At 50.2% G+C, this 26,307-nt stretch overlaps 1 protein-coding gene across 1 annotated transcript in view; it reads left to right on the top strand.

Annotated features, from left to right (window-relative positions):
• Positions 1–26,307, top strand: part of GABBR2 (gamma-aminobutyric acid type B receptor subunit 2) — a 361,415-nt gene that overhangs the window by 275,233 nt on the left and 59,875 nt on the right. The window contains exons 9-12 of the mRNA XM_068551919.1: positions 1,455–1,535; positions 5,551–5,701; positions 8,774–8,906; positions 24,581–24,688. Coding sequence (XP_068408020.1) covers positions 1,455–1,535; positions 5,551–5,701; positions 8,774–8,906; positions 24,581–24,688 — 473 coding nt within the window. The remainder of the gene's footprint in view (positions 1–1,454; positions 1,536–5,550; positions 5,702–8,773; positions 8,907–24,580; positions 24,689–26,307) is intronic.

Raw genomic sequence — 26,307 nt, forward strand, 5'->3', positions numbered from 1 at the left:
CCTACACAGCATGAGGCCTCCCAAATGGCAGGGAGACCTTTGCAGGGAGAAGGAAGTGACTTTTACAGCCCTGTTTTCCACCCCACAGTTAAAAGAACGCAGGCAGAAGTGTGGCCTATAGGATCCCCTGTTCCGTTTCCTGAATCCTTGTAAGGAACCAGCAGAGCATCTGCGTCTCTGCAGAGACATTCACTTAGAGCCAGAGGCCCAGCAGGCAGCTCCTCTGGCCACATGCTTGGAATTCCTGCTGCTGTGTCGCTTTATAACCCCTGGGCATTTGAGAACCAGGGTCTGCAGCTCTGAGTACCTGCCTGCCCTGACAGTGGGCAGGTGGGCACTCCTCTCTGTAGTTATTACACTCAGGAGGCACAGGTGGAACCTGTTCCACAGGTTCCCTGTGGAACTCAGCCCAGAACTGTCACCTCTCAGGGATCCCATTAAGGCAGCCGCATGTCAGGGAAGAGCACGGCTGTGGGAACAGTCCTGGGTTTGAACCTGGACCCTGCTCTTAGTATCAGTGGGGCTTTGGGCAAAGCCACAACCTGCCTGAGCCTCGGTTTCCTCATCTGTAAAGTGGGACTGAAACCACTTAACTGCACACAACTGTGAGAACTAAACAAGAAAAGACATCTAAAAGTGAATCCCCTTGGCCCCTCCCTGCCCACTCGCCACCTTGTCCAAGACTGCTCTACCCTGGGGGCCCCACTCTCTACTCCTTGCCTTTGGCTCTTTGCCTCTAACCCCACCTTTCCCTGAATCAGCTTCACCTGTCATCAATATTCCCTCACAAGCCTTGAATGGACCCTCTGTTCAAAGGCCTTCTTGTCCCTGTCTTGGTGGCATGTGGCATTGCTGGCCAGCTCCCTTGTGAAACTGTCCCTTTCCTTGGCTTCCAGGATGCCCACTCTGTCCTGGCATCCTGGCCCCTCTTTCCCAGTCTCTGGCAGCGTCTTTGCTCTGCCCACCCCCAGGGCCTGGATGGGGTGGGAAATAGAAATGATGTTCAGTAAGGTGGGAGGCTTACTGCCAGAGGGATGATGTGTTTTTGTCTTCAAGTCTCTAGGGCTCTCCTGGGGCAGGGGGAGCAGAGTGGTCCATGCAGTCCTAGAGGGCAGAGCCAGATGACAGAGGAAAGTTACAGAGAGACCATTCAGCTAATGACCCTGGAAAGACTTGGTAACAGGCAGAGAATCCAGTTATGGGGGGAGTAGGCTCCCCATCTATACATGTACAGCAAAGGATGGGTGACCAGTTGATGAGACGATGTGAGAGAGTATTTGTTCCAGCCCAGATCAAGGTGGAGGTTTTGTGATTCTACCTGGAAAAGGCACTGGGGAAAGGAAAAGCCTGCAAGAATATAGCCAGAGCCTGTGGGGCAGCAAGAGCTGGGACAGGAACACCCAGACAAACACAGGACTTGGATCTAACCCGCCACTGTCTCTTGCTCCCCGCAGACAGCAGGGAGGTGAAGGTGGGAGAATACAATGCTGTGGCTGACACGCTGGAGATCATCAACGACACCATTAAGTTCCAAGGTAAGGCAGGTGGGCTTCTCAGAGGAGGGGGCCTGCTCAGGTGCTCCCAGGCCTGCATATTGTCTGAGGGCTGTGGATAAGCTCAGAGTCCTTGGCTCTGTGGGGAAGAGGGAACATCCTCTCCTCTCAATCCATGCACTCGCTCACTGAGGACAGGAAACCATCACTCACGTGGGAGCTGGGTTCCTGCTCTTCCTGGAAAACCATTCCCTCTCTTCTGCTGGAGAACTTCTCCTCAACATCGAGACCCAGATCAAATGACACCTCCTCTGTTCAGCCTTCCCTGATGCCCCCCAACTGAGTTAACGGCTCTCTTCTCTTTGCTTCCACAGTCTTTTGTCTCTGCTTTTCTCATGGCCACTGTCACTTTGCATTGAAATTAGTAGGTTATTGGACCGTGAGCTCCCTGACTGGATCCTATTTGAGTTTAAATTCCTGGCACCAGCCAGGGTCTGGCACATGTTGGGAGCTCAGTGATATGTGATGAAAAAATAATACATGATTGATCAAGTAAATGAATGAGTGGGTGGGTGAATAAATGAATGAAAGGGTGAGCATATGAGTCAGTGAGGAACTGGGTGGATGGATGGATGCATGTGTGGATGGGTGGATGGGTGGATAGATGGACAGCCTCGTCACAGGGTGGCTGTGGAGGCAGCTGCCATACCCATAGCATCCAGATGCTGTTACTTTGATTCCACTGGGAATGCAAAGAACAGAGAGCTGGCTTTCTGCACCTGGAGTTCCTTCTTAAATCCAAGGCCACCAAAGAAGGCTCTCCCATGAACCATTTGGTTAGATTTTGGATCTAGGGGATTCCACAAAGCTCCAGGTGGCCTCAAAGAGGAGGTGTGGTCTTCACAGTCCCACCTGAGGGAGCTGTCTCCAAGCCCGTAGTCACTTATTACCTCATGGAGCCACAGAAAAATTCTGAAAGTGGGTGGATAAGTCCTGTCATCCCTGTTGTACAGATGAGAAAAGGGATCAGAAAACTCCAAATTCACACGGCCTGTGAGAGGCAAAGTCAGTTCTAACCACGAGAGTCTGATCCCCAAGATAGGGCTATTTGCTCCTGGACGCAGGAGATCTGGGTTTGCTGAATAAGAATTCTGGGTTTACAAATTGAAAGAAAAATTCAAACAGAAAATAAATAAGAGACACAAAACAGAACTGAGAGGAAAAACATAAATAAAAAAACAAAAAACCCAGCCAGGACAATAGCTAGTTATAGTTAGGAAGCACGAGGCCAGGATAACACTGAGGCAGCAGCTGTTCCAGGCTTGCCTCCTGCTTCTCAGGGCTTCCCTGCACCGCCCGGAGGGTGGATAACCAGTCTCTGAACCCAGAGCCGAGCCAGGACACCTGGGCAGAACCCAGCTCTCCTGTCCACACCCTGCCTGGGTTCAACTCTCACCCAGACCCCTGCACCAGCCCCCCATGGGTTTTACCCACCCATCACCAGTCTAACCCCCTCAAGTCCATTCTGCCCTCAGCTGTCATGTCACACTGAAGAGGCCCACACAGTCCCCATTGCTCACAGCGAGGGGCCTCTCCCTGGGGTGGTTCTAAGACCTCCAGGAGGGGACCCCGCCCCACTTCTCTGCCTCCTCTTTCAGGTCTCCCCAGCCAAACTGCTGACATTTCTGCAAATGTGCCGAGACCCCACCATGCCTTCGCCTGTGCTGGGCCGTCCGCCCAGAATGCCCTTTCTTCCATGTCTTCCTAGTGAACAGCCAACTACTTATCTTCCTGTCAAGACTCAGCTCCCACATCATCTCCATTCTGTAGCCTTTCCTGACCCCATCTGGCGGAACTGCACTCGGCTCCCTGCTTCCTGCTCAGGCCTCCCTGGGCCTGATGTTCTCACACCACCTGGACCCCATCGCTAGAGGCAGTTTGCATAGTGATTAAGGCACAGGCTTCAGGGCTAGGCAGATCTGGGTTCAAATCTGGCCAGCTTTGCTACTTACTAGCTATAAAAGCCTCTTAACACCTAAAAAAATATTCCCTCACCCCGTAAAATGGGAGTAATCTTCTCTACCCATGAGACTCTTAGATCAAGTGAGAAAATCTCTATTAAAGTGCTCAGCTCATGGTAAGCATTCAATAAATGTGCTTGCTGCTGCCTTTTTTAAAAAAAACATGGCTAGTGTGTCAGTTCCCTGAGGACAGGAACTGTGTCTTGCTTATCTTTGAACCACTGGTGCCCCACACCAGGCCTGACAGTTGGAAGGTGATTATCAATGATGATGCCCATCATTAATGAGGACGAATGAAGGAAGGATGGTGATGAATGGATGAAGAATGAATGAATGGATTGGGTGGGGAGCAAGAAACAGGACTGCTGCTGTTACTAACACTTCTGATAAGCTGTTACCATTTGGCTTCCATAATGACTTAGCTAAGATGCACGGTGAGAAGGTGCCATTTTGGGGGAAGACAAGGTGGAATAAGAGGAGATGTTGATTTTCTGAAGTTGTTTCTACACAAACTAGTGGTTATAGTAGTCACATAACCTTTGATCCAAATCTAGCCCCCTTGCTTAGTGCCCAAAGAGGAGCTTATTTCCACCAAGAACTCATGGGCACTCACAGCTCTTGTGTTTGGGATCCAGAAGGTGCCTAATGCAGCCCAAGCTATGTGGGGGGAGGGGGGAGGAGGATGGAGAGTAGGAGGAAAAATTTCCAGGTGTTGAGCTTTTACTTCTGGAAGCAAGAGATGGTGTTACCTGTATCACCTTGAGTCTGCTTTTGCCCTGACTTTCAGCCCCTGAGGCCACTCTTATAAGTGTTACTTTGCATGTAAGTGCTTAATGCTTTACATTAATCAAGCCAGCAGGTTTCTAGCTGTTTGGAACCTGACAATTCCCTCTACTGCTTAGATGATTCAGACTCTCTTTATCCACTGAACGTTTCCAAACACATTTGAACTTGCTAGCAGAGTTTTTTAAACAGATGTGCAGGGGAGTTCTCAATCCCTGCCACCACATCTGCCCATCCTCTGCCCGTCTCCTGGGAACGGAGGCATAACCTAGGTTGGCACCCGTGGCACAACTGTGGTGGGGTCATCATGACCCCTGGTGGGTCTCCCAGGTTTGGCCACTCTTGAACATCTGACCGATTCCACACTGGAGGGAAAAGCTCCAAAGTGTCACAATTCCACAGCAGAAACCTGACCTGAAATAGCAGCTGAGAAAAAAGGGATCTGCAAGAAACGAGAGGTGGGCAGGTGAGGAAAGGGTGTCCCTGCATCTTTCCTCCCAAACCAGCCTGTACCCTGGAAATCAGGACAATTTTGCCACCATCCATAAAGATGAGTTTGCTCTGAGGCCCTCAGGTCTCCCCCAGGTGCCTGGTGCCCTTGAAGAATGAGCAGGGACATCTCTACAGTCACACAGCGGGATGGGATCCCACAGTTTCTGTCCAATCTTGGCACAGCAGGGAGGGGAAGGCATGCCAGTAGCTTCTGCCTCCCACAGTAAGTCTTATGAAAATGGAAAACCAGAAAGAGCTTTTATAGCATAATGACCTTGAGGCAGAAAATCCGCAGCCAGAGCACATATATGTCTCCACGGAACTGAGAGGCAAGGTTTCCACCCTGTTGAGGGGTGGCCATTATCATGTGTTGGAGCAGGGTCCTTGAGAGCCCAAGCCAAGTTCCTCACCCCCAAAGGCAACCAGTGGTACCTACTCACAGCAGCCAGCCCTGCGCCTTCTAAGCCACTGGTACCTTTGGGGCATAAATGGCGATGGGTTTTCAACATGGTAATTAGACCAAATTCTAGTCTTCTAATGGCGATTAAATGCATCACGAATCCCTTATTGATTCTGTTTAGAGAAAGAAATAAGTCCTGGCTTAGGCTCCCTGCTGGCCAACCGCTGGAGCCCGCTCGCCCAGTGATGTGTCCTGCACAGTTTGTGCACAGGTGGCGGATGTCAAGGGCATCCAGTCAAGGATGTTCTCGGGGACTGACTGTGCACGGAGCTCAGCTGATGCCTTTTCCTTCATCTTCTAGGATCCGAACCACCAAAAGACAAGACCATCGTCCTGGAACAGCTTCGTAAGATCTCCCTACCTCTCTACAGCATCCTCTCCGCCCTTACCATCCTGGGAATGATCATGGCCAGCGCTTTTCTCTTCTTCAACATCAAGAATCGGAATCAGAAGTAAGCCACTCATGCCCTCCTCTTGGATAGTGCTTTCTGGATAGACAAGCCTCATACACAAAGTGTAGGAGCATCACATAATACGTTTTCCAGGGCCACAGAAGTTATTAGGGCACTTTTCCAAAGTGTGCCGCTTAGTCACTGGGATGTCATTAGATGTTTCATGTGAGTGTGTGTGTGTGCGAGCGCACAAACACACACACACACACACAGAGGCAGGAGTGCTGCTTGCACAGGAAGTCTGGCTTAAACAAAATTGAAGGATCCAAGTCCACAGGTCTTCTTGGAAGTTTGGCCATGCATGTGCACTGTGGGGTGGTCCAGGAGGAGAAGTATAGAAGCAGAATTCCCCAAACGTCTTTGCCCCACCCACCAGCATCTTCAGGAAGCACTGCCAGAGGGAGATCACTGAGCTCAGTAAGGGCACTTCCCATCCATACAGCATATCACAGCCCAGGAAGCGCCTCCTTCATCATCTCGGTTGACCCTCGAATAACGACCGCAATTGCACATGAGAGCGCTGGCTCGATGTCGGAGGGCTGGAAGGCCCTGTCCGGGCCCGCACTGCTGCGTGTAGCAGAGCCTATCCCCTGGGTTTCTGGCCTTGATTCCTTTTCCCCCACGCGTGCCCTTCCCTCTCCCGAGGAGAGCAACTCGCTTTCCGATTTATTCTGGCCAGCCATGGGTAGTACGGGCCACTGCCCCAGGCGGTGGTGTTTGCTGAGCACAGCCAGCTTCTTTGGTTTCCATAGCAAATTCCTGAACCCTGCTCCCTGCCTTGTTGTGGGAGTGGCTGAGCAGGGCTCAGAGTGTGGGCCTTCGCGGGGGCACAGCCTTGGTGCCCCCCACAGGCGGCGCAGCTCTACTGTACTGCCCAGAAGACACACAGGGCAACCTCCTGGGCTGCAGGGACAAGGGCAATCCCAAGAGAAGAGGTACTTCTCTCTCCCTGCTTGCCAAGGAGGAACTTGGCGGCTCTAGAACTTTTGTTGTCGTTTTGGGGTTTGTTTTCCTTTTGTTTTTGTTTTTGGTAGCAGCTGCTTAGGTCAAACCTGTTTCCTGAAGAACAAAAAGTTGTACTCACCTGTTGTTTTATTTATCACTGAAAACACATATATTGCCTCAAAAAAAAAAATTGAAGCAACTCTCATCTACTCCGTACAAACCTTAAATGATGACCATGCATGTTAGCACTCGGCACAAGGCCCTGGGCACATGGTCAGCTCTTAATGTTAGATTCCCTTCCTGAAAGCTGCAGTAGTTTTTGTCATAACAGCAAGTTGTCCCTGTCGTTAAGACTGTACTCCTTTAATTCCTAACTACCCCCTCTTGGCCTCCTGGGGGGGAATTACCATTACTCTTTCCAAAAGGCTGGCTTCCGTGTGAATTTTTTTTTCCAATAAATTTATTTATTTATTTATTTATTTATTTATTTATTTATTTATTTTTGGCTGTGCTGGGTGTTCGTTGCTGTGCTCGGGCTTTCTCTAGTTGCGGTGAGCGGGGGCCGCCCCTTGGCTGCAGCGCGTGGATTTCTCACTGCAGTGGCCTCCCTTTGTTGCGGAGCATAGGCTCCAGGCACGCGGGCCTCAGTAGCTGCAGACGCAGGCTCAGTAGTTGTGGTTCGCGGGCTCCAGAGCACAGGCTCAGCAGCTGTGGCGCACAGGCCCAGTTGCTCGGAGGCACATGAGATCTTCCCGGACCAGGGCTCGAACCCTTGTCCCCTGCATTGGCAGGCGGGTTCTTAACCACTGCGCCACCAGGGAAGTCCCTGTGTGAATTTTTTGACTGGCTTTGCAGATTTAAAAAATCTACAAAGAGATAGAAAATAAATGTCACTGTGGTTTCAAATCCCCCTCTCTTCTATCCTCCTTAATGCTACTCATCCTTTAAGGTCTACCCCATCCAGGAAGCCTGCCTCAATTCCTGGCCTCTCCCCTCCTTGCTTCCTATGGTAATAAGAATGAAGGGGCCTTAGCGGTTCATGGTTTGCAAAAGGACCTTCAGGAACCCAGTCCCCTCTCAGCTTCACATGTGTCCTAGGCAGTGGTATATGTGCTTTTATAGGCGAGGAAACTCAAGTCGGCTAATTGACTTGCCAAGGGTGCACCTCATGAGGTCGCAGGGGCGCTTGCTGGACTCAGGGCTTCCAATTCAAAAGCCCATGAGGGGTCCACAATTTACAGCCAGCTTTTTTATCTCTCTACTACTTTGACACTGAGTTTTTAAATGTGGAAGGATTAATAGAACTGCAGAATGCAAAAGAAAATGCTCAGGGAACAACTGACCATAATTACAATCTGCAAAAGAGCACCTGGACCTTGGGGACACCTGAAAACCCAAGACATTCTGAACAGATTGTGCTGGAGGAGCCAGACACACCTGAGAGTAAATTCCAGTTGGCTGATGGTTTAACACAGCCTGGTGAAGACAGGGGGAGGATGGGGGTGGGGACTCCATTGTCCACCTCCATCACCTGGTACCGGGGGGTACCATGCGTGTGGCCCTCTTCGCGCTCAGGACAGTGTGAGCTTCAGGCAGCCAAAGTGGATGCTCGCTTACCACCTGAGGACCACAATTCCGAGCAGCCCTGAATTCTCACCTGTACGGTCTCTCCTAGACCTGATCCACTCAGCACGGGAAGGTGTGGTATGGCCATCTCTCCCATCACTGTGGAACGTTGCTGAACTTAGATTAGAATTCTCTAGATCTGGCTGTCTTCCCAGCCCCAGCCAAAAAAAACTGTTGACTTAACATCTTTGTGTAAACTAAAAATTAATGGTTGAAGAAGCCGGCAATACAAGCTGTCCCCGGAGAAGTGATAGGTGAACTTGACTGAGAAGACAGGAAAATCAACAACTAGAAATCGATAGCATCATGGTCATATAGTGAGGGGGAAACAGCCCGTCAGAGGCAGCACAGTCTTGGGGAGGGGGCAGTGAAGGAAACCAGGGTTTCCATTTTTCTCTCCCTCTCTAGCCTTGGTGACAAGATACACATTCAGAAAATATTTGCTGCAGGAGTAGCTAAATTAACAGTTCTGCTAACTATAGTATCTCTTTCTTTTGTCAGGCTGATAAAGATGTCAAGTCCGTATATGAACAACCTTATCATCCTCGGAGGAATGCTTTCCTATGCATCCATCTTTCTCTTTGGCCTGGATGGGTCCTTTGTCTCTGAAAAGACCTTCGAAACCCTTTGCACCGTAAGTCATTCTGCACATTCCAGTGGTTTGTGATATAAGGTTTTCTTGGTGACCACAATCACCAAAAACATAGATACAAACCCAGAACTGTGTGAAAATACATGAACAGGCAGCAGACAACTTGTTCAGCCATTCAAACAGTTCAACAGGGCAGTGTGGTATAGCTTTCAGACCAGAATGGACTTAAGTATTGCCTGTAAAATTAAGATCGTGGATTTAACAGGCTGTTGCTAGAAGACAGCCCACTGAGAATGATTGAATAACCTAGAAAAGCAAGGGGAAAAAACGCCCACCCAGGTACTGTGCCTGGGGTCAGAGTCAGGGCTGTGTAAGAAGGAACAAGTCTGCCCATCAACCTTGACAGCCATCACAGAATATAAGGAGAGAAGTTTGTATGGATGACTTTGAGATGTACAGAAAAGATCGTGCTCCTTAGTCTCTATTTAACAGCAGTGCTTCTCAACCCTTTTTTTGCTAATTGCCCCTGTAAGGAGCCTTTGTAGGCTTTTTTTTTCTAATTATCCCTTCTTGAAATTTCAATACCAAAGATATACTGTGTTGCTGTTTATGGACTGTATATATACCTATAGTTTCTATATAAAAGAGTAATATTTTTTCACATTCAAGAACCAGTGTTGTCCCCCTTGGGAACTATATCACCCCCATTGAGAATGCATATATTTAAGGAAGCCCAAAACAGTGTAATTTATTTACTATATTTTAGCAATGTTATTTTGAAAATTAATTAACATGTTTAAAAATGTCATTGCCTAGTTATTGTTATTAGTTGTTTTTCTTTTTAAGGAGCTTGTACGTTAGCAGTTAGCAATTGTGTAGAACTCAGTTGACAGTATCATTGGCTTACTTTTTAGGATGAGGATGGCCAGTTGGGATTTATTCCTGGACTTTACTGTGATCTCTCAAAACTGGGTTAGACATGCAGTAATTCATCCAATTCCCTGCCTGGAGGACCAGAGCTAGAAGGGATGGTCAAAGGATCAGTGTTGACCAGATTAATCCAAAAGCAACTCTTTTGTTGTTGCTGTTTTCTATTAAGGTGTTAAGAGCAACATAGGCCCTTTTTTGGAAAGCAGTCTCTTTTAGATTATATTTGCTGCTCTGTAGTCTCAGTGTCGCCCACTACTGGATGATCATAAAGTAAAGGTTGGCAGCGAGGATTAAACAAGTGGAGGACCCCTTAAATGTGCTGCAGGTCACCACCCACACCTTGGACTTTCAGGACTGCATCGGGTCTGTCAACTTAAAAAAAAATGCGCAATGAGACTCGTGAGTTAAGTTTTATTTGGGACAAAATGAGGACTGTAGCCCGGGAGACAGCATCTCAGATAGCTCTGAAGAGGCAGCGCGGAAGGTCAGTATATATGTGATTTTGGTGAAGGGGGGGAGTACATGCAACCAAGCACAGATTTTTTGCAGAAGGTTACTGCTAGTCACGAGGAGCAGACGTCACCATGAAGGATTTTAGTGCTTTTCTAGATATGAGGAGATAAAAGAATTGGACTCATAAAATTGGCTCCTAAGAATATCTAACTATCTGAAGACCTGTTCTGCCAGTTTTTCCCAGAGCACAGAGTGCCTCATTCCTGCTCTCCACCCTGAACTCCTTTCAGGGGGTGTTGAAAGTCAGCAGCTGCAGCAGCACATGATTTAATCCTTGTAGAGGTAGATGGCAAGTGCCAATTTGTAGTTGACAGATCCCCAGACTCTGGGACAGCCCGTGGACTGGAGGGAAGTCCCTGGAGCACGTGGTGATGCTCCCCTGATTCCTGCAGATGATGACATTGGACTGACTCTTGTTAATAGCCAGCTTTAGCATGAATTGTCAAGCAAATGAGATGTCCCCAGAACACGTACTTTGTTTGAAAGGTTCCACTTGAGAAGTGCATGGTCAAGTCCCCAATACCCCAGGGGGTCCCTGGGGTGCTCAGGCATCCTTCCTCTCTGGGGTGGACCTGGAGGGCAGTCAGGCCCCACGTGCTCCAGAGCTCACCTGGTTCAAGCTTCCTACTCAGAGTTTTTTATTCTGCCCCGTTTCACTCTGCCCTTCTGGGGGTTAAGGAGGTGAAGTCAAGTCACAAGTCCCCCGCGTGCCTGGCATCAGAGTGCTGGAGTCAGCTTCCGAAGAAGCTGAGCTGCTCAAAAGTCCCTGTGGGTGTGGGTTAGCAGTTTGTGCCCTCAAAAGTGTGACCCTCTGGCACAAGGATGGTGACCGCAGCTTGTGTCTTGCTCACTAGAGACGGTGTGAAGCGCATGAGGTCCCCTTCAGTTCTGCATCAGCATGACTTCTGTGCCCTGTGGGGCCTTGTGAGCTCATGGGCGCCATGTGTGTCTGTGGTCAGCTTTCCTGGACAGTAGTGTGGCCCGAGGGAGGGGCTGCTCCCAAGGCACCCTGAAGAAGCTAAGCGAGGGGTTTCCTTCTTCCCTCTGTCCCTGGGGACGCCCTCCCCAAGTTTGAGGAGACCATGACAACGGCAATAATGAAAATGGTTCCAGGGGCCGGTTTGGTGACTTCTCATTTACATGGCGCTCTGATCTCTTGGTGGCTCCCTGAGAGCTGAGGGGCCCACCTTGATCTCCTGGCCAAGAATCACGGGGGCAGAGCTCCACTCGGGTCCCTCCCGGCTCTTTGTCGCCGGCTCCTGCCACCTGGGAATGCATCCACTGGCCCGAGGTCCAGTCTTGGGTGCAGAGACATGAGGCCCAGCCCTTGGAGAGTCTCTCCCTCCCAGAAGGGAGTTCCTGCCATCTCACCCTGCTCATGAGCCAAAGGCCGTCAGAGCACAGGTGCTTCCTGGAGTTTGCCCCGAATCCTACAGACACTGGGTGACGCAGGCTAGGGAGCCCAAACGAGGACATCCCCACACCCGGGTGTTTTCTCTTAATGAAGCCTGACATTCTGTTCTGGGAGTCGCGCTCATTTGCGTGAGGGGAAGGTTGTCCTGAGAAGCCTGGCAAGGCGGTATGAATAAATCATAAAGCGCTTTACAAATCAGCATGAGCTGGAACATGAGGGCTCTGAAGATGTTAGGGCCTGGTTCTCCCAACCCTGAGGATTCATTTATTTGCAGTCGGGGCTGTTTCAGAGGCTCTGCAAGGGGAAGCCCACATTTCGTGACTGTGGGGAAAAGGCATAGATTAACTAGTGTGGATCGAATTGGGTCAGCACAAATGTGTGCGTGGCTAAGACCGGGCTCACTTATTTAATCATCCCCAATAGTGCTCAGGAAGGGGAACCAAAAGCTCTTAAATTTAGAGCCTAAGTGCCAGCCCCAATGGGTGCAATTTGGGTTGTCCACCACCTGCTATGCCAGAGGGGTTGGCTCCTTTGTTTCACTTGGTGCCTTGGATTGTGTTCTTTCTGGGCCTAGGAGGCCCCCAGTAAACTGCTACCAGTGCAGTGAGCACAGGTCTTCAGCAGTCTGGGTTTGACTCTCGCCCCCTACACATACTACCTCCGGACTGTGGAGGTGGCTTAGCCTCTCTGGGCCTCAGTTTTGTGGTCTGTGAAATGAGCACAACAAATCCCTATGCAGGACTGTGGTGTGGGCTAAATGAGACAATTCAGAGGAGCTGCCTGGAGCATAAGGCAAGTAAGGGGGCAGTGGGCAACTTTCTCCCTGTCACGGTATAATCTCCTGGTGTCCCACACTGTTTCTGTAGGAAATCTTACAGGACAAGGGACAAGGTGGATCACGAAGCCAGCTTCAGATGTGGAGCAAGAGAAGTCACAGTTCAGTCTGTTCTGCTGTGATATGAATGCCACTTTTTTCCCTTTTAGTGTTCAATATAGAAACTAAACACAGTGATAAACAGTAAACACCACCTCAGGAAGAAACCTGTGACGATCACGGGATTATGCCTCTCTAGGGGCTGTGCCTCTGCTCAGAAGGGCCGTTATAACTCGGACAGCGGGGTGGGCACATGTGTGAGCACGTGCACACACACAGAGCTAGGGAAGCAGTCACACTCAGTTCCCATCCCCCGCTCCCTCTGACCCTTTCTGGCATCTTCCCAGCCTAGTTCCAGCGAGTCGTGCAAACAGCTCGCAGCTACACCGTGCTGTCTCCCTGGACACTGAGTGGGTAGTGGAATCACCATAGCAACATGGCCCCTGTGGTCACGAAGCTGCCTATGAGGACAGTGCTGGGCGTGGGCCAGAGCCCCCGTGCCAGGGGGATGGGAGGGCCCTCACACTCGATTACGATTACGCAGCTCAGGAATCCCAGCCCCTGGCAGCCCAGAGAGGGAGTGAGGTGGGTGGGGAAGAGAAAAGGTGCTTGCCTTCCTTGTGGAATCCTAGGCAGAAACCCCTGCACGAGCGTGGAGGGGTAAGAAGGGACTCTGCAGTGAGGACGAGAAGACCCAGGTGGGCCTTTGATCCAGTGCAGGTCTCAACAGCTACAGGGGCGTTCAGGGCATTCCTGGGCGTGGAGATGGTCAGCAGTGCCGTGTGAGCTCCCCAAGCCTGTGCCCTCGTAAAATTCAGCGTTCTCTGCTGTGATTTACCTTGGGCCAGCCGCCAGGTGCAGCCTTTCCTTCAAATCCCCATAACCACCTGACAAGGCAGGGTTCACTGTCCCCGCTTCACAGGAGAGAAAACCGAAACTCTGTCATACATGGCTAGGTGGCAGGACCAAAGTATGGAACTAGCTCTGTCAGACTACAAGATGTCTGAGACATTTCATTCATTTTTTAAAGAAATATTTTGATTTTTTGTTAGCTGGTTTATACCAGGAAAAACAGGTAAACTAAATTCTTAGGAATGTGGGCAATATTTATCTCAACCAAAATTTTTGTCTGTTCTGGTTTTTTAAAATTGGAATATACAGTCGTCTCTTGGCATCCGCGGGGGATTGGTTCCAGGAAACCCCGCAGATACCAAAATCTGAGGATGTCCAAGTCCCTTATATAAAATGATGTAATATTTGCATAGGTTATAAGCAATCCTCCCATATACTTTAAATCATCTCTAGATTACTTATAATACCTAATACAATGCAAATGCTATGTAAATAGTTGTAAATCCAATGTAAATGCTATGTAAATAGTTGCTGGTGTGGCAAATTCAAGTTTTGGTTTTTGGAACTTTCTAGAATTTTTTTTAAAATATTTTCGATTTCCTCCCCTTTGGTTGAATCCGTAGATGTGGAACCCACAGAAACGGAGACCTACTGTAATTCACATACCATAAAATTCACCCTGTTAAGGTGTATAATTCAGTCGTTTTAGTATATTTATTCATTCATTTTTGATACATCCCCAAAGTATACCATAGTGCCTGGCATATAAGAGAATTTCAGTCAGAATGCTTGCATTCAAATCCTTAGCTACACTACTGCCCTGCTGTGCGACTTGAAGTTACTTAACATCTCTGAGCTTTAGTTTACTCCTCTGTAAAATGGGCGTACTCATAGGATTGTGAGGGTTAAATGAGATAGTGCATGTAAAGCACTTAGTGCCTGCCACATAACAAGATTCAGTAAATGCTAGCCATTATCATTATGAATGAATGAATGAATGAGTAAATGATGGGACTATGTCTGAATAACTTGTGTTCACCTCTGGACACAGCTAAGAGAGATACTAATAAAGCAGAGCAAACTTGGCATGAAGAAGAGGCTGGAAAACTGGGGTTGATGCTGGTTGATTGCGTGTAGGTATGTCCATGGCAACTTCCAGCTTTACATGTCCTTGCTTTGCTAGATCTGGGTCGGGGACAGACTCAGGGCCTACGTCAAAGCCAAGCTGCTGTACCTCAGCCACCTTGAGTGCTGAAAGGGGCCTCAGGGCACGCTGCGAGGGAGGTAAGAATGACGCAGGTGGGATCTCTTGGACATGAGTCCCCAGTCACTGGAATCTGATGTGAGAACTAGGAGAAGCCAGTTCAGCCCAGGGCTGCTCTGATGGCAGCACCGAGGAGCGTGGCACAGCTTTATCTCCCAGCTGCCTCCACTTGCTGAGATTCCTGACTCCTTTATTTATTTTTTTACCTTTTATTAGAGTACATATACACATACACATTTCATAAGCGTATAGCTCCATGAATTTTCGTAAACTGGATTCAGCTGTGAATCCAGATCAAGAAACAGGCCATTACCAGCATCCCAGAAGCCCTTCCTACCCCCTTCCAGTTACTATCTGCACCCCCCTCCCAAGAGTAACCACCGCCCTGACTTCTGCCCACACAGACAGTGCTGCTCAAAGGACACGTGAATCACCTGGAGATCTTGGTGAATGCAGATTTCGGCTCAGTAGGTCTGGGGTGGCCGGCGGTGCCGCAGCTCTAACAAGCTCCAAGGTGCTGCTGATGCTGCGTCCACAGACCACACTTAGAGTAGTGAGGTCAAGATTAGAACCCATGCTTATTTTTGAGTTTGTCTCTTGGAGACTGATGATATAAGGAAATGGAAGCACCAGAAACCCTGTCCCATGAGAATCAGCTGGAGAAGGAAAGGAGATCCTAGCCCTCCACCCTGGAATCTCAGGAAGCAGGGCCATCCCATCACAGGATGGAGTGCTGGGTTCTGGATCCTGAAGCATGCTCTCAGCCATCCACCCTGCTCACAAGAGGTATATAAATGAGCTCCGGATAGGCAGCAGCTGGGAAAGGATGGAATAGTGGGGGTCCGGATACTGGATTTGGAAGCACGACGTCCTCTTCCAGCCCTCCCAGAGATGCTAGGATTTTATAACTCTGACTCAAAAGACAAAGGTTACCTGGGAACACCCAACTGGCCTCCCAGTAAGTTCAAGAGTGGTAGGAATTAGTGATGTTTTCAGTGATATTTTTTTGCTTGGCAAATTTTTTTTTTTTTTTGAGCCAGTTGAGACATAATCTGATATAAAAATGTGGTTTGGGGGCTATTTCAGCGTGTGATCCCATGTTGCTGTGGCTGGCCATATGGTAAAGTGCTTTGTGATTTCAGAAGGTAGCCGGAAAGCGGGGCCAGGGGATGCCCACAGGGTTTGATGGTGACCTTTCCTGGCAGATTTAGATCAACTTAGGGATGTGGCTGAAGGAACTGGTGCTGGCAAGTCCTGTTTGGGCCAATTAGGGTCCTGGACAGGCCACAGCCTCCCCACCCCCATCTCCTTTGTTCTTAGTCATCAAGGGTCTTCAGTTGTGAAGGGCTCCCTAGACCTCTGGCTTGCAGAGGAGGGGGCTGAGGAGGGTGCCAGGGGCGCCCCAGACCCTCCAGCAAATGTACAGATGATGTCCCCCCATCCCACACACCCTCATGTGGATTACTGCAAGCCCCAGCCCTTGTCTTATAATTCATTCGTGTGGTAACATTTCCCAGGTACCTACTATGTGTGAGGCTCTGCAGGCACAGAGCTGGACACAGATCACTGCCCTCAGGGAGTTAGCGGCGTAGATAGGAAGATGGGAAGATGTAGTTAAACAAATAACTCCCATTCAGTGTGTTGTATGCTCTGATGGAGACAGGCCTAGGGGAGGGAGTGGAGAGACCAATCAGGGAAGGCTTAGAATAGGAGACCCCTCAGAAGGAGCTGCAGTTATTAATGGAAGTCCTGAAAGATGCCTCCTATTTGCTCACAAAGTTCCTAGCAGCTGCAGTCTCAGTGGCACATCCATCTCTCCTTCTGATTCCAGTGGTGGAATGGCTGGAAGAAGGACCTCAGTCCTTGTCTTCTTTGAAGAAAGAATTCAGCAAAGAGACCAAGATTGTGAAATAGAGACAGTGTTTATTAGAAGCAAAGTACATGTGGAAGAGCACACAGGTGAACTTGGAGTGTGTTGTACACAATAGGGGCAGCTTAGGTTGCTTATATGGGGGCAGTTTTCCAGTTGTCTCTGGCCAGTCATCTCGCTTGTGCCCATATTTGATCTGACACTGGGTCCTTCCTGGTGTGCCCACACATCTCTCAGCCAAGATGGATTCCAGCACAAAGGTTTCTGGGAGGTTGGCAGGACATTACGGACCGACACTTCCTCCCTCCTTTCGTCCCTCTCCTAGACTGAGGACCCCTTCTGTGCATGTGTCAGACTGGGAAATCCTATTGACCACAAGAATGAAGAAGTTGTGGTCACTTTGCCTTTCACCTAATCCGGGCCCAGTGCTCCAGCTGGTCTCTTATCTTGAAGTATCAGCAGGAGACCAGTTGCAGCTGCTCAGCCTGAGGCCTATACACCTCCTACCTCACTTCCTCTCCTGCCTCCACACCCACTCATCCACACCTTCAGTCCACAGAGCTGCATGGAGGTGCACATCAGCCCCCTCCCCAGCACACACCCACACCCCCTGCTACCACTGCCCATCTCGAGAATGCTGTGCTTCCAGAAAGCTCCCTAACCTCCAGTCACTGATGTACCTGTGAGGGTTGTGTGGGGAAGGGGAAGAAGGGCCTCCTCCCTGTTCCATTGCCTGAGCCAAGGCCGCCAAGTACGGTTATGCATTTTGTGCACTGCACAAGGGTGTTGGCATCAGGAGTGGGCAGGAACTGAATACAGCCTGCGATCTGCTCTCTGAGTAGAGTTCTTCAGCTGATAGGGTCTTAAGGAGGTGGGGGCCTTTCAAAAAGGGCCTCGAGGGGGTACCTGTTGGAAACTCCTCCTCCTAGAGTGAGCGGCTTCCTCTGATTTGCCCCAGATCTCCTAAGATGCCCCATTGGCCCTAACTTGGGTCCCAAAGTACCCTTGTTTGTGCCCAGAATCTCCTGTGGGCCCTTGAATTGTTCCCCCAGAAAGTCTTTGCTGTACTCTAAACTCTAGAAGGCATTTTCTATGCAGATCTTACTTAAAGGACCCTGGGTAAGACAGAGTCTTCTGGAGCTATTTCTAGAGCACGCTCTTCAGAGGCATATTGCCTTGGGAAACACTCGGAATCTCTTCACCACCTCTCCCTCCAGAAAGACAGGCAGGCCCTGGAGATCCCAGGCTGAAGTCTCACCTTTCAGCTTCAGACTGTAACGCCTCAGGGTAATGGAGGTCTGGGGCTTGCTTTTAGATAGTCTGGGTCTCCCTTGCCTGCCTTCTCACTATTGATCGTCTGGGGTGAACAGTCAGAATGAAACAAAAGGCCCTTTTTCGAACCTTTCTGGACAGCAGGAAAACGGCTCACCCCCCAACATCCAGCCAGCCGACAAGGATTCCTCCAACCCAGTCATCATCAGAGCAGACCTGCAAGAGAGGCTGTGTGTTCCTCTTCCTGCCGGTCCCCAAAAGAGCCGTGAAAGCCCTTCACTCTGGCAAGCAGGCCTTCCCAAAATCAATTGAATGAGCAGCTAAGCAGAATTGTTCCGGGTGTAGATTTTCCTTCCATCTGGAGATGTGCTCTAATTGCTTTTTCCTTTTTCGTAGTTGAGACTGAGATGGGCACTGCCTGCCTAAAATTCCTCTTCCCCATGGTTGCATGTCAGGTTGTGTGCAGAGGGGGCCGGGGGCTTTATGGCTAAGGAGATAAAAGGAAAGACATTAACATTAGAATAAATGTGTTTAAGACTTTGGGAGAGAGAGTGAAGTAGCTGTTTGTCTTATGTTGATGAATCGGTAGAGACTTGTATTAGAGGTGATGTAATCATTAGAGAAAACAGAATCATTTGAACCCTGCAGAACCTTCTAGTTTATTTGGCATCATAGAGCCACCCAGAAGGGAGATACTTGGGACGTCATCAAATGAAACTTCCCTCAGCGCAGGAGGTGCCCCTATAGCACCCTGATATGGCGTCCTCCAAGCTCTGCTTGAATCCATGGAGTGATGGGGAGCTCACTACCTCCCAGACAGCATATTCCATTGCGAGGAAGGGACCACTGAGGCCATAAGCTCAGCCTCTTTTGCTATCCAGTTCTCCAGTTCTGTCTGCAGTCTTCCTTTCATGTGCTTGCTCAAGCTCAGCTTGCACATTTTTGGTGACAAAGATCTCATTACCATCTAAGCGGGCCCACCCAGCCCAGTCACCCCCTCAGTGCTGGATCCAGAGATTTAAAGGTGGGCAGTGTAGGCCCTGCACCCATCTCGTGGGAGAGGCAGGCAGGTAATCAAGTGGACGTCATCTCAGAAACATGCATGACCAGCACAGCAGAAACATGCATGAGGACAGAAATCTCAGGGAGGAGGCAGCTGTGACCTCCTTGCAAGCTCTGGGAGGGGCTTCTCAGAGGAGGTGGCCCACGAATCTGGATTTTGGAGGACAAATGAGAATCTGTGAAGAGCTTAGAGAGAAGATGGCATTATGAGTGGAGGAAATAGCCAGTGCCAGGCCCGCAGCGTGAGCCAGTGTGATGTGTGGGGACATTTAAGCAGTGTGGAAATGCTTGGGTGTGAAATGCTATGTGGGCAGTGGCTGGAGAGGTGTGGGTGGTGGGTGCCACACCCTGCCAAGAATCTGGAGTTTAACCTGCGGGCTCAATGGGGCAGTAAAGGGTTTAAGCTCAAGGAGACTTGCTTAGATTTGCACTGGAGAACAGTCCCTCTTGGAGGTGTTTGATGGATGAGCAGCAGGTGAGGGGAGAGGCGGGAGACCAGCTGGAGGCTCCTGCAGTGGTCCAGTGAGCAGTGATAAGGAACTCGTGGACAAAAATCAGATATTGATTAAGAACCTCAGCCCTTTACATACCTTCTTTCATCTCATCCACACAACCACTCCACGAAGTCAGAGGCATTAGTTACCCCCATTTCACAGATGAGGAAACTGAGGCTCAAGGAGGTTATGTGATCTGCCCAGGTTCACGTAGATAGTGACAAAGCCAGGACTTGAACTCCTGTCAGTCTGGCTCCAGAGTCCCTGCTCGTAATGACTAATCTGGATGACACCACAGGAACAGAGAGGAGGGGTGTACTAACAAGAGACGCGGGAGTAAGTTGGTCATCAGGCATAGCCCTGGCAGCAAACAGAGCCCACCCCGGTGCTTCACATGGAGAGACTCCAGTGAAGGGACCACCTACAGAGGTGTAGGTGGGGTTAAGGAAGAAAATACAGGTGTTGAGGCAACCGCAGGAAGCCCTCACCACTCCTAGGCCTCTTCCTGAGCCCAGAGAGGGCCAGAGCCACGTGAGGAGCCCAGCTACAGCCAGAGACAGCACAGAAGCAGTGGCTGCAGGGAGCACATACTCCGTCTTCTCTCTCCTGACCCCTCCGATCTCCTGATGGTGCCCTCCATCCAGCCAGAAGCCAGAGGGCACGGGAACCTGGGAGGTGCAGGCATGGGGCCCCACCTCTCAGGGCGTGGGAAAGGCAGAGAATGGGTCTGGGGGTGGTTCAGCAGAAGGAGATGGGCCTGGGGACTGAATATGAGAGTGAGGGTAGGGGAGGATTCCTGGGGGACTTCCAGGTCCCTAACTTGGGTGACAGGTGGATAGTGGCACCATCCCTGAGTCGGGAGGAAATGGAGCTACTCAGCGGAAGGGCTGATGGGCTCAGCTCTGGCTCTGGAGTGTGAAGGTTTTATGGGACACCTAAGTGTCAACTAGGTCTCCAGTGACAGTGGCATATGCAGGTCTGGAGCTCAGAAGAGAAATAGGAACAGGGAAAGAGATAAAGGAATTGTCAGCACAAGGAAAATGGTTGAAGCCTGAGAGTGGGAGTGATAACCCAGGGAGAGCCCTTTTAGGACAAAGAGGGTCCAGGACTGAACCCCAGGGTCCATTTCCATCTTAAAACAATGGTGGGACTTCCCTGGTGGTGCAGTGGTTTAAGAATCCGCCTGCCAATGCAGGGGACACGGGTTCGAGCCCTGGTCCAGGAAGATCCCACATGCCGCGGAGCAGCTAAGCCAGTGCACCACAACTACTGAGCCTGCGCTCTGGAGCCCGCGAGCCACAACTACTGAGCCCGCATGCCACAACTACTGAAGCCCGTGTGCCTAGAGCCTGTGCTCTGCAACAAGAGAAGCCGCCGCAATGAGAAGCCCGTGCACCTCAACGAAGAGTAGCCCCCGCTCATCGCAATTAGAGAAAGCCCGCGTGCAGCAACGAAGACCCGATGCAGCCAAAAATAAAATAAATAAAATAAATTCAAAAAAACAAACAAACAAAAAAAGATGATGGTGGAGGAGTGGAGGGAGAAATAACACCTCCTTTTGCACAGGGGTGACCCTGAGCAGAGGCAGCCGGGGGTAGGTGGCTCTGCTGGTAGGGGTCCCACTGTCCTGCTTTCCAGAGTATTTCTTCTAGTGTTGTTTCATCATTGTCTGAAGAGCTGTCTCCAAATGGGATGTGAACCCACTGGGATCATCTTGTGGAAGAATATATTACAGCCTTTGTTTACTTTTTTATGTAAAAAAAAAAAAATGAAAGAAATTAAGCTTTACTAATATTTAATACTCGGACTGACCCCGGGGCCCTGGCCCAGTGGGTGTGTCTGGTGGTCTCATGCAGGAACTCTCCTGAGAACGGAGTGGTTGGTCAGTCTGTGACACCAGCCAGCCACAGGGCATTGTGTCCAGGATCCCCAGGACAACACCCCGTTCAGTGATTCTCTAGGAGGACTCAGTATAGAATTGTACTCACAGCAATGATTAATTACAGAGAAAGAACATAAAGCAAAATCAGCAAAGTGAAAAGGCACACAGGGTGAAGTCACAGGGAATCAGGTGCAAGCTTCCCAGAGCCTCTCCCAGTGGAGTCACACAGGGTGCACTTAATACCCCAGCAACGACTTGTGACAACACATGAAATGTGTACCAGGGAAGCTCACTGGACACTCAGCCCCCAGGGTTTTTACTGGGGTCCGGTCACCTGGGTACCCTCTACTGAGCATATACCAAAATTCCAGGCTCTCAGAAGGAAAGCAGGTGTGCGGCATAAATCACACTGTTTGCACAAACCCTTCAGGCACAGAGTCACTCTTATCATTGAGGGAATGGTGGGAACCCTCCCCAAATGCAAGTTCTCAGACACCAGCTTAAGCGAACCTTGCCAGCAGGTCTTGGACCTGCTAGGTTACCTCTTTTCTGGCCGGGCATCCTCACCCATTCCTTGCTTTCAGTTTATGGCAACATATTGCCATTTCCAGTTGCCAGGTTAAATTTACATCATCGAGTTTTTACTAACTTCACTCACTTGTATTATTGCGTCTTAATGAATTTGGCCCTACAAAATAGACAAGTGGCCTGAAAATGATTATGCCAAAGAAAATATAAGTCAAAGCAAATATAATAATGCGAAGCATATTAGAGTAATACTTTAACCCAAAATAAGAGAGCTTTGTCTGCCACATTATGAGGTAAAAATAATATTATTTCATCTCTTACCGTCCTTTTAAAAATTTCCTTGTTTTGTATATATGTTCATGTTTAAAATTGTTTTTCTGATGGGGGACATGATCAAAAGGGCTTGGGGACCATTGGTCTTCACAGTCATGTCAACCATTAGCTCTAAAAGTGTGTTGAAATCAGCCAGTTCTCAGGCTGGTCAGCTACTCCGCCAGTGTGCTGTCCCTTTGACAGCTTCCCCCCCGGGCGGGGATGGACCTGACTGGGGTAAGGAGACTCTCTGAGGAGCAGGCGGCGTGATGTGGGGGAGAGAGGGCTGGACTGGGTCAAGGCCTTGACTTCCAGGCTCAGCTCTGGAGCTGGGTGGTGTGGTTGAGAGAAATACCTTAATGCCCTGAGTCTCAGTTTCTTCATCTACAAAGGGGTTTTCTCAACTCAGTTGATGACTCCAAAAGATCACCCTGGTTTTGGTTGTTGTTGTTGTTTTATTTGTTTGTTTTTATCATTATATACTTAGTTTCTGGCCCAGTAATCCTTATTGAATGAACAGGTGAACAAATGAATGAATGAATGAAATGATCTGTAAGGTCCTGTGCAACTCTGACAGGCTAGGAATGTGTGATCTGGTCTTTGAATAAGCTCAGGTCTAAATTCCAAATAATTGGCTCCTTCCCTGTCTCTATTCTGTTACTTTTCTTCCATCCTTATTTTATAATACGGGTAATGACTTGGCCATCCTACACCTTCTCTAAAGTAATGTGATTCGTTCTTGCCTGTCTGAAATTTTTGAAATTAAAAAAAAAAAAAAAAGAAGGTTAAGTCCTCACCCTTACCATTGTCAGCATTCACACCTCACCCATCTGTGTTTCTGAACAATCGAGGTAATGCTGTTGTCCTTCCTTAGGGGGTTGGTCTTGCCATCTACCCAACCAGTTCCTATTTTTACAGATAAAATGGAAAGGGAAAATGCTCTGTCTCTGAAAAGCTGGAGAACCAAGTTGCTAGAAAGGCAGTGTGAAGGGACTCCCTGAAGGGAACATGTCTGGGAACCTCCTACATGGCTGCCTGCAGCCCTGGGCTGGATGGGAGCGCTGAGGCGGGCAAACCTGCTGGGCTGTGGACACAGAGGGCCCGGCCTGTCCACTCCAGCCCACCTGTCTCTCTCTCTCCTAACACGTCCACCTTCCTGCTATGTTCAGCTGAGGCAGGTGGGGACCTTTCAGAGGGAACTTAGTTCAACAGAGCTGAGGAAGAGCCGAGGAAAGACCATAGCCTAGAACCAGAGCTCACGGAGCACGCAGCCTTTTTGTCCCAGTGAGTGGGAGGCCCCAGAACCCAGTGGCATACAGCCCAGGGCTGGGCCATGATGTGGGGACCAACCTGGAGCTAGGTGAGTCTCCTGGGTCTTGGAGGGTATCCAGACCAGCCAGTGAGGGTGGACTCGGGAGAGGCTGGGGTCTGGCCACGATGGCAGTGCAGGTGGGGAGTGGGCACCCAGGAAGCCCCCAAGACCTAACAGGTGGTGAGCGGCCATCCCAGCCTGCAGGGATCAGGCTGTTGGCTCCTATCAGCACCGGCAGTTTCTGGCAGCCACCAGCCCAGGGCTGGGGATCAGGGCACACTTCAGTGCTGTGGAACAGGTGAGAGCCAGGTAAGGCCTTAGTCCTGAGCAGGGACCCAGGCAGCATCGCTCCTCTCTTTCTCCAAAGGCCTGAGGAGACGGGCCCCTGGTGGGAGTGGAAAGGTCACAGCCCCTCTCCTCTGGCCTTCCCCCACAACTGAGCAGCCCCTGACGATGGCCAGGAGCTGGGCTGCTGCAGCTGCCAGTCAGGCATCCCCGGGGCCAGTTCTGGCTGAGTTCTGCCCTGCTTTACCAGAGTGGCGGGGTCACTAGCGCTGGAGAAGGGCCATGCAGGCCTGTTGTCCTGCCCAGTCTCAGCCCCTGCAGCTCAGTGCTCTCCCCTCCCCGCTGCCCACAACCCAGGAGCTGGGAGTCCTGTGGAAGAGGTTCCTGGGGCTGCCTCGTCTCCTAGAGACTTGGGTGAGGAGGCAGAGAAATCAGCAATTAGGATCACCTCTGCAGACCTGTCTCCCCACATAGAAGGCTGTCAGAGAAGGAAAGGAGGGAGGGAAGACCAGAGGGCTGGTCTGAAACCCCTTAGTGGCCCCTCAGTGGTCCTGGGGGCCCTCTGTGCCTCTCTCTGTGACTGGCTCCCTCTGGGCTATGGGCCCATGAAAGGCAGGATTTGAATCTCATATGCCTCTGCGCCCAGGGCCCTGGTCTGGCGAGTGGCCAATAGAACTAAGCGTCTATCAGATTGAAATGTGATTGAAGGACTGTTGATGCTAGTAAAACTCTACAGTATGTAAAGTAGAGCATCTGTCCCCATCTAGAGTCCCATTGTTGGGACACTCTCCTAAATGATGAAGTCCGTTCCCACGGGAGATGTTAATGCCTCTGTTTTCTCATGGCCTCTAGGTCAGGACCTGGATTCTCACCGTGGGCTACACGACCGCCTTTGGGGCAATGTTCGCAAAGACATGGAGGGTCCACGCCATCTTCAAAAATGTGAAAATGAAGAAGAAGGTAATGCCTCCTTCTGTTGCAGGGTGTTTGCAGTGTTCATTTAGTATTTATTTTTAAAAGATTTATGAGGCACCTACTGTATGCCAGGCACTGGGCTATTTGCTGGGGATTCAAGCTAAACACAACCCTCTGCCACTCCCCACCCCAGCCCCCAACACCTTCAGCCTCCTGGGGACATCAGACAGCTAACAAAGTGTTTACGATGCAAGGTGATAAGGGCTGGTTGGGTGCATATGGGGGATACTGGGGTATAGCACCCAGGGAGGGCTTGGTGTAGGAAGTGACACCTATGCTAAAACCTGGAGGGTGAGTGGGAAGCAGAGGCTGGGCAGTTTTCCCCCTCCCAGAGGGAACTGTGTGCACGGAGGCCTGGGGAGGGGAGGGGTGTGTTCACGTGGCTGAGGGGTTCATGGGGAAAGGGTACAAGAGGCAGCCACAGGGGAAGGCAGGAGCCACGGTAAGGAACCTGAACTTTAACTTGTGGGCAGTGGGGAGCCCTAGAAAGAGAAGAGTGAAACAGGGCAGGGGCCTGATTTAATGCTTCCATTTTCAAAGAGGCCCTTAGAGGACAGGAGCCCTTCCTTCGTGTGGGAGGAAAGCAGTTGCCACCTCTGTGGTTGGCTGTAACCATCATGTTGATTAAGCTTGACTCTTAGGATGTAGTCATAGAGAAACTTTCCCCGCACTGTCCTTTTTAACTCTCCCGATGGCTGGCACTCTTCTTCCCTTGCTCCTAGATAAAAATTCGGGCAAGTCTCATGACTCTGAAGGTCCTCTGGTCAACAGCTAATATGTGGAGTCCATCATAATATTCAAAACCTCAAACTGCCTTCAAAGGCATCGCCTCTTCCTTCCCCAGCTTGGCCTGAAGCAGCCAGTCACCTGCCCTGGGAGAAGGGGTGCGGATGGGCTGCTTCTCTCTTTTGTCAGACTGAGTTTTTTCCCCATCCCATTCCCAAGGTTTCTGAACCCTCCAGAGTTGGGGCTTCGAGTGGTGGAAGGGGCAGGAAAGACCTCACTTGCCAGGAGCTGCATCCATCTTGCTGGGCCTGGCATTGGTTAAGCACACCCTTTAGGCTCTCATGGAGTCCTTTTGTGGAATTTTCAAAGCCCCCATTACTGGGATTTACTCTTCTGCAGTGCCCCTGACATGGGTGAAATACGCCCCCCGTTGGCCATTTGTGGCTCCTTCCACAGACATATGGCAGTCCCCCACTCCTGGGCCCGCCCCTCCAGCTTGCCTTGGGCAGGCCACACAGCTCTACCTGGCTCAGGGCCCACACCTGGTGCTCAGGAAGCACTCACACATCCTTCGCTCCTACAAACTCAAGTATTGTGGCTGATCCCACTGTAGCCACTTCCCCTCTTCCGCTCCATCCATGGAGCAACTGGCCTGTCATCCTCCCATGGGTTTCTCGGGCAGGAGTGAGGCATCAGCTCACCAGGTCCCCCAGGCTGCAGTGAGCCCTAGCAATCAAACCATCTGAGTGCTCTCCTTAAGCCTCCCTCTTGATTTGAGGTCAAGGAGGAAGCATACCCCCCATCGTCTCACCTGGGGATGAGGTGAGATAGCATCATGACTCATCTTTCCAAAAATCCTCTTCTTGATTCAACTCTAC

This window comes from Eschrichtius robustus, chromosome 10, assembly GCF_028021215.1.
Source record: "Eschrichtius robustus isolate mEscRob2 chromosome 10, mEscRob2.pri, whole genome shotgun sequence".
In the NCBI taxonomy this organism is placed as follows: domain Eukaryota; kingdom Metazoa; phylum Chordata; class Mammalia; order Artiodactyla; family Eschrichtiidae; genus Eschrichtius; species Eschrichtius robustus.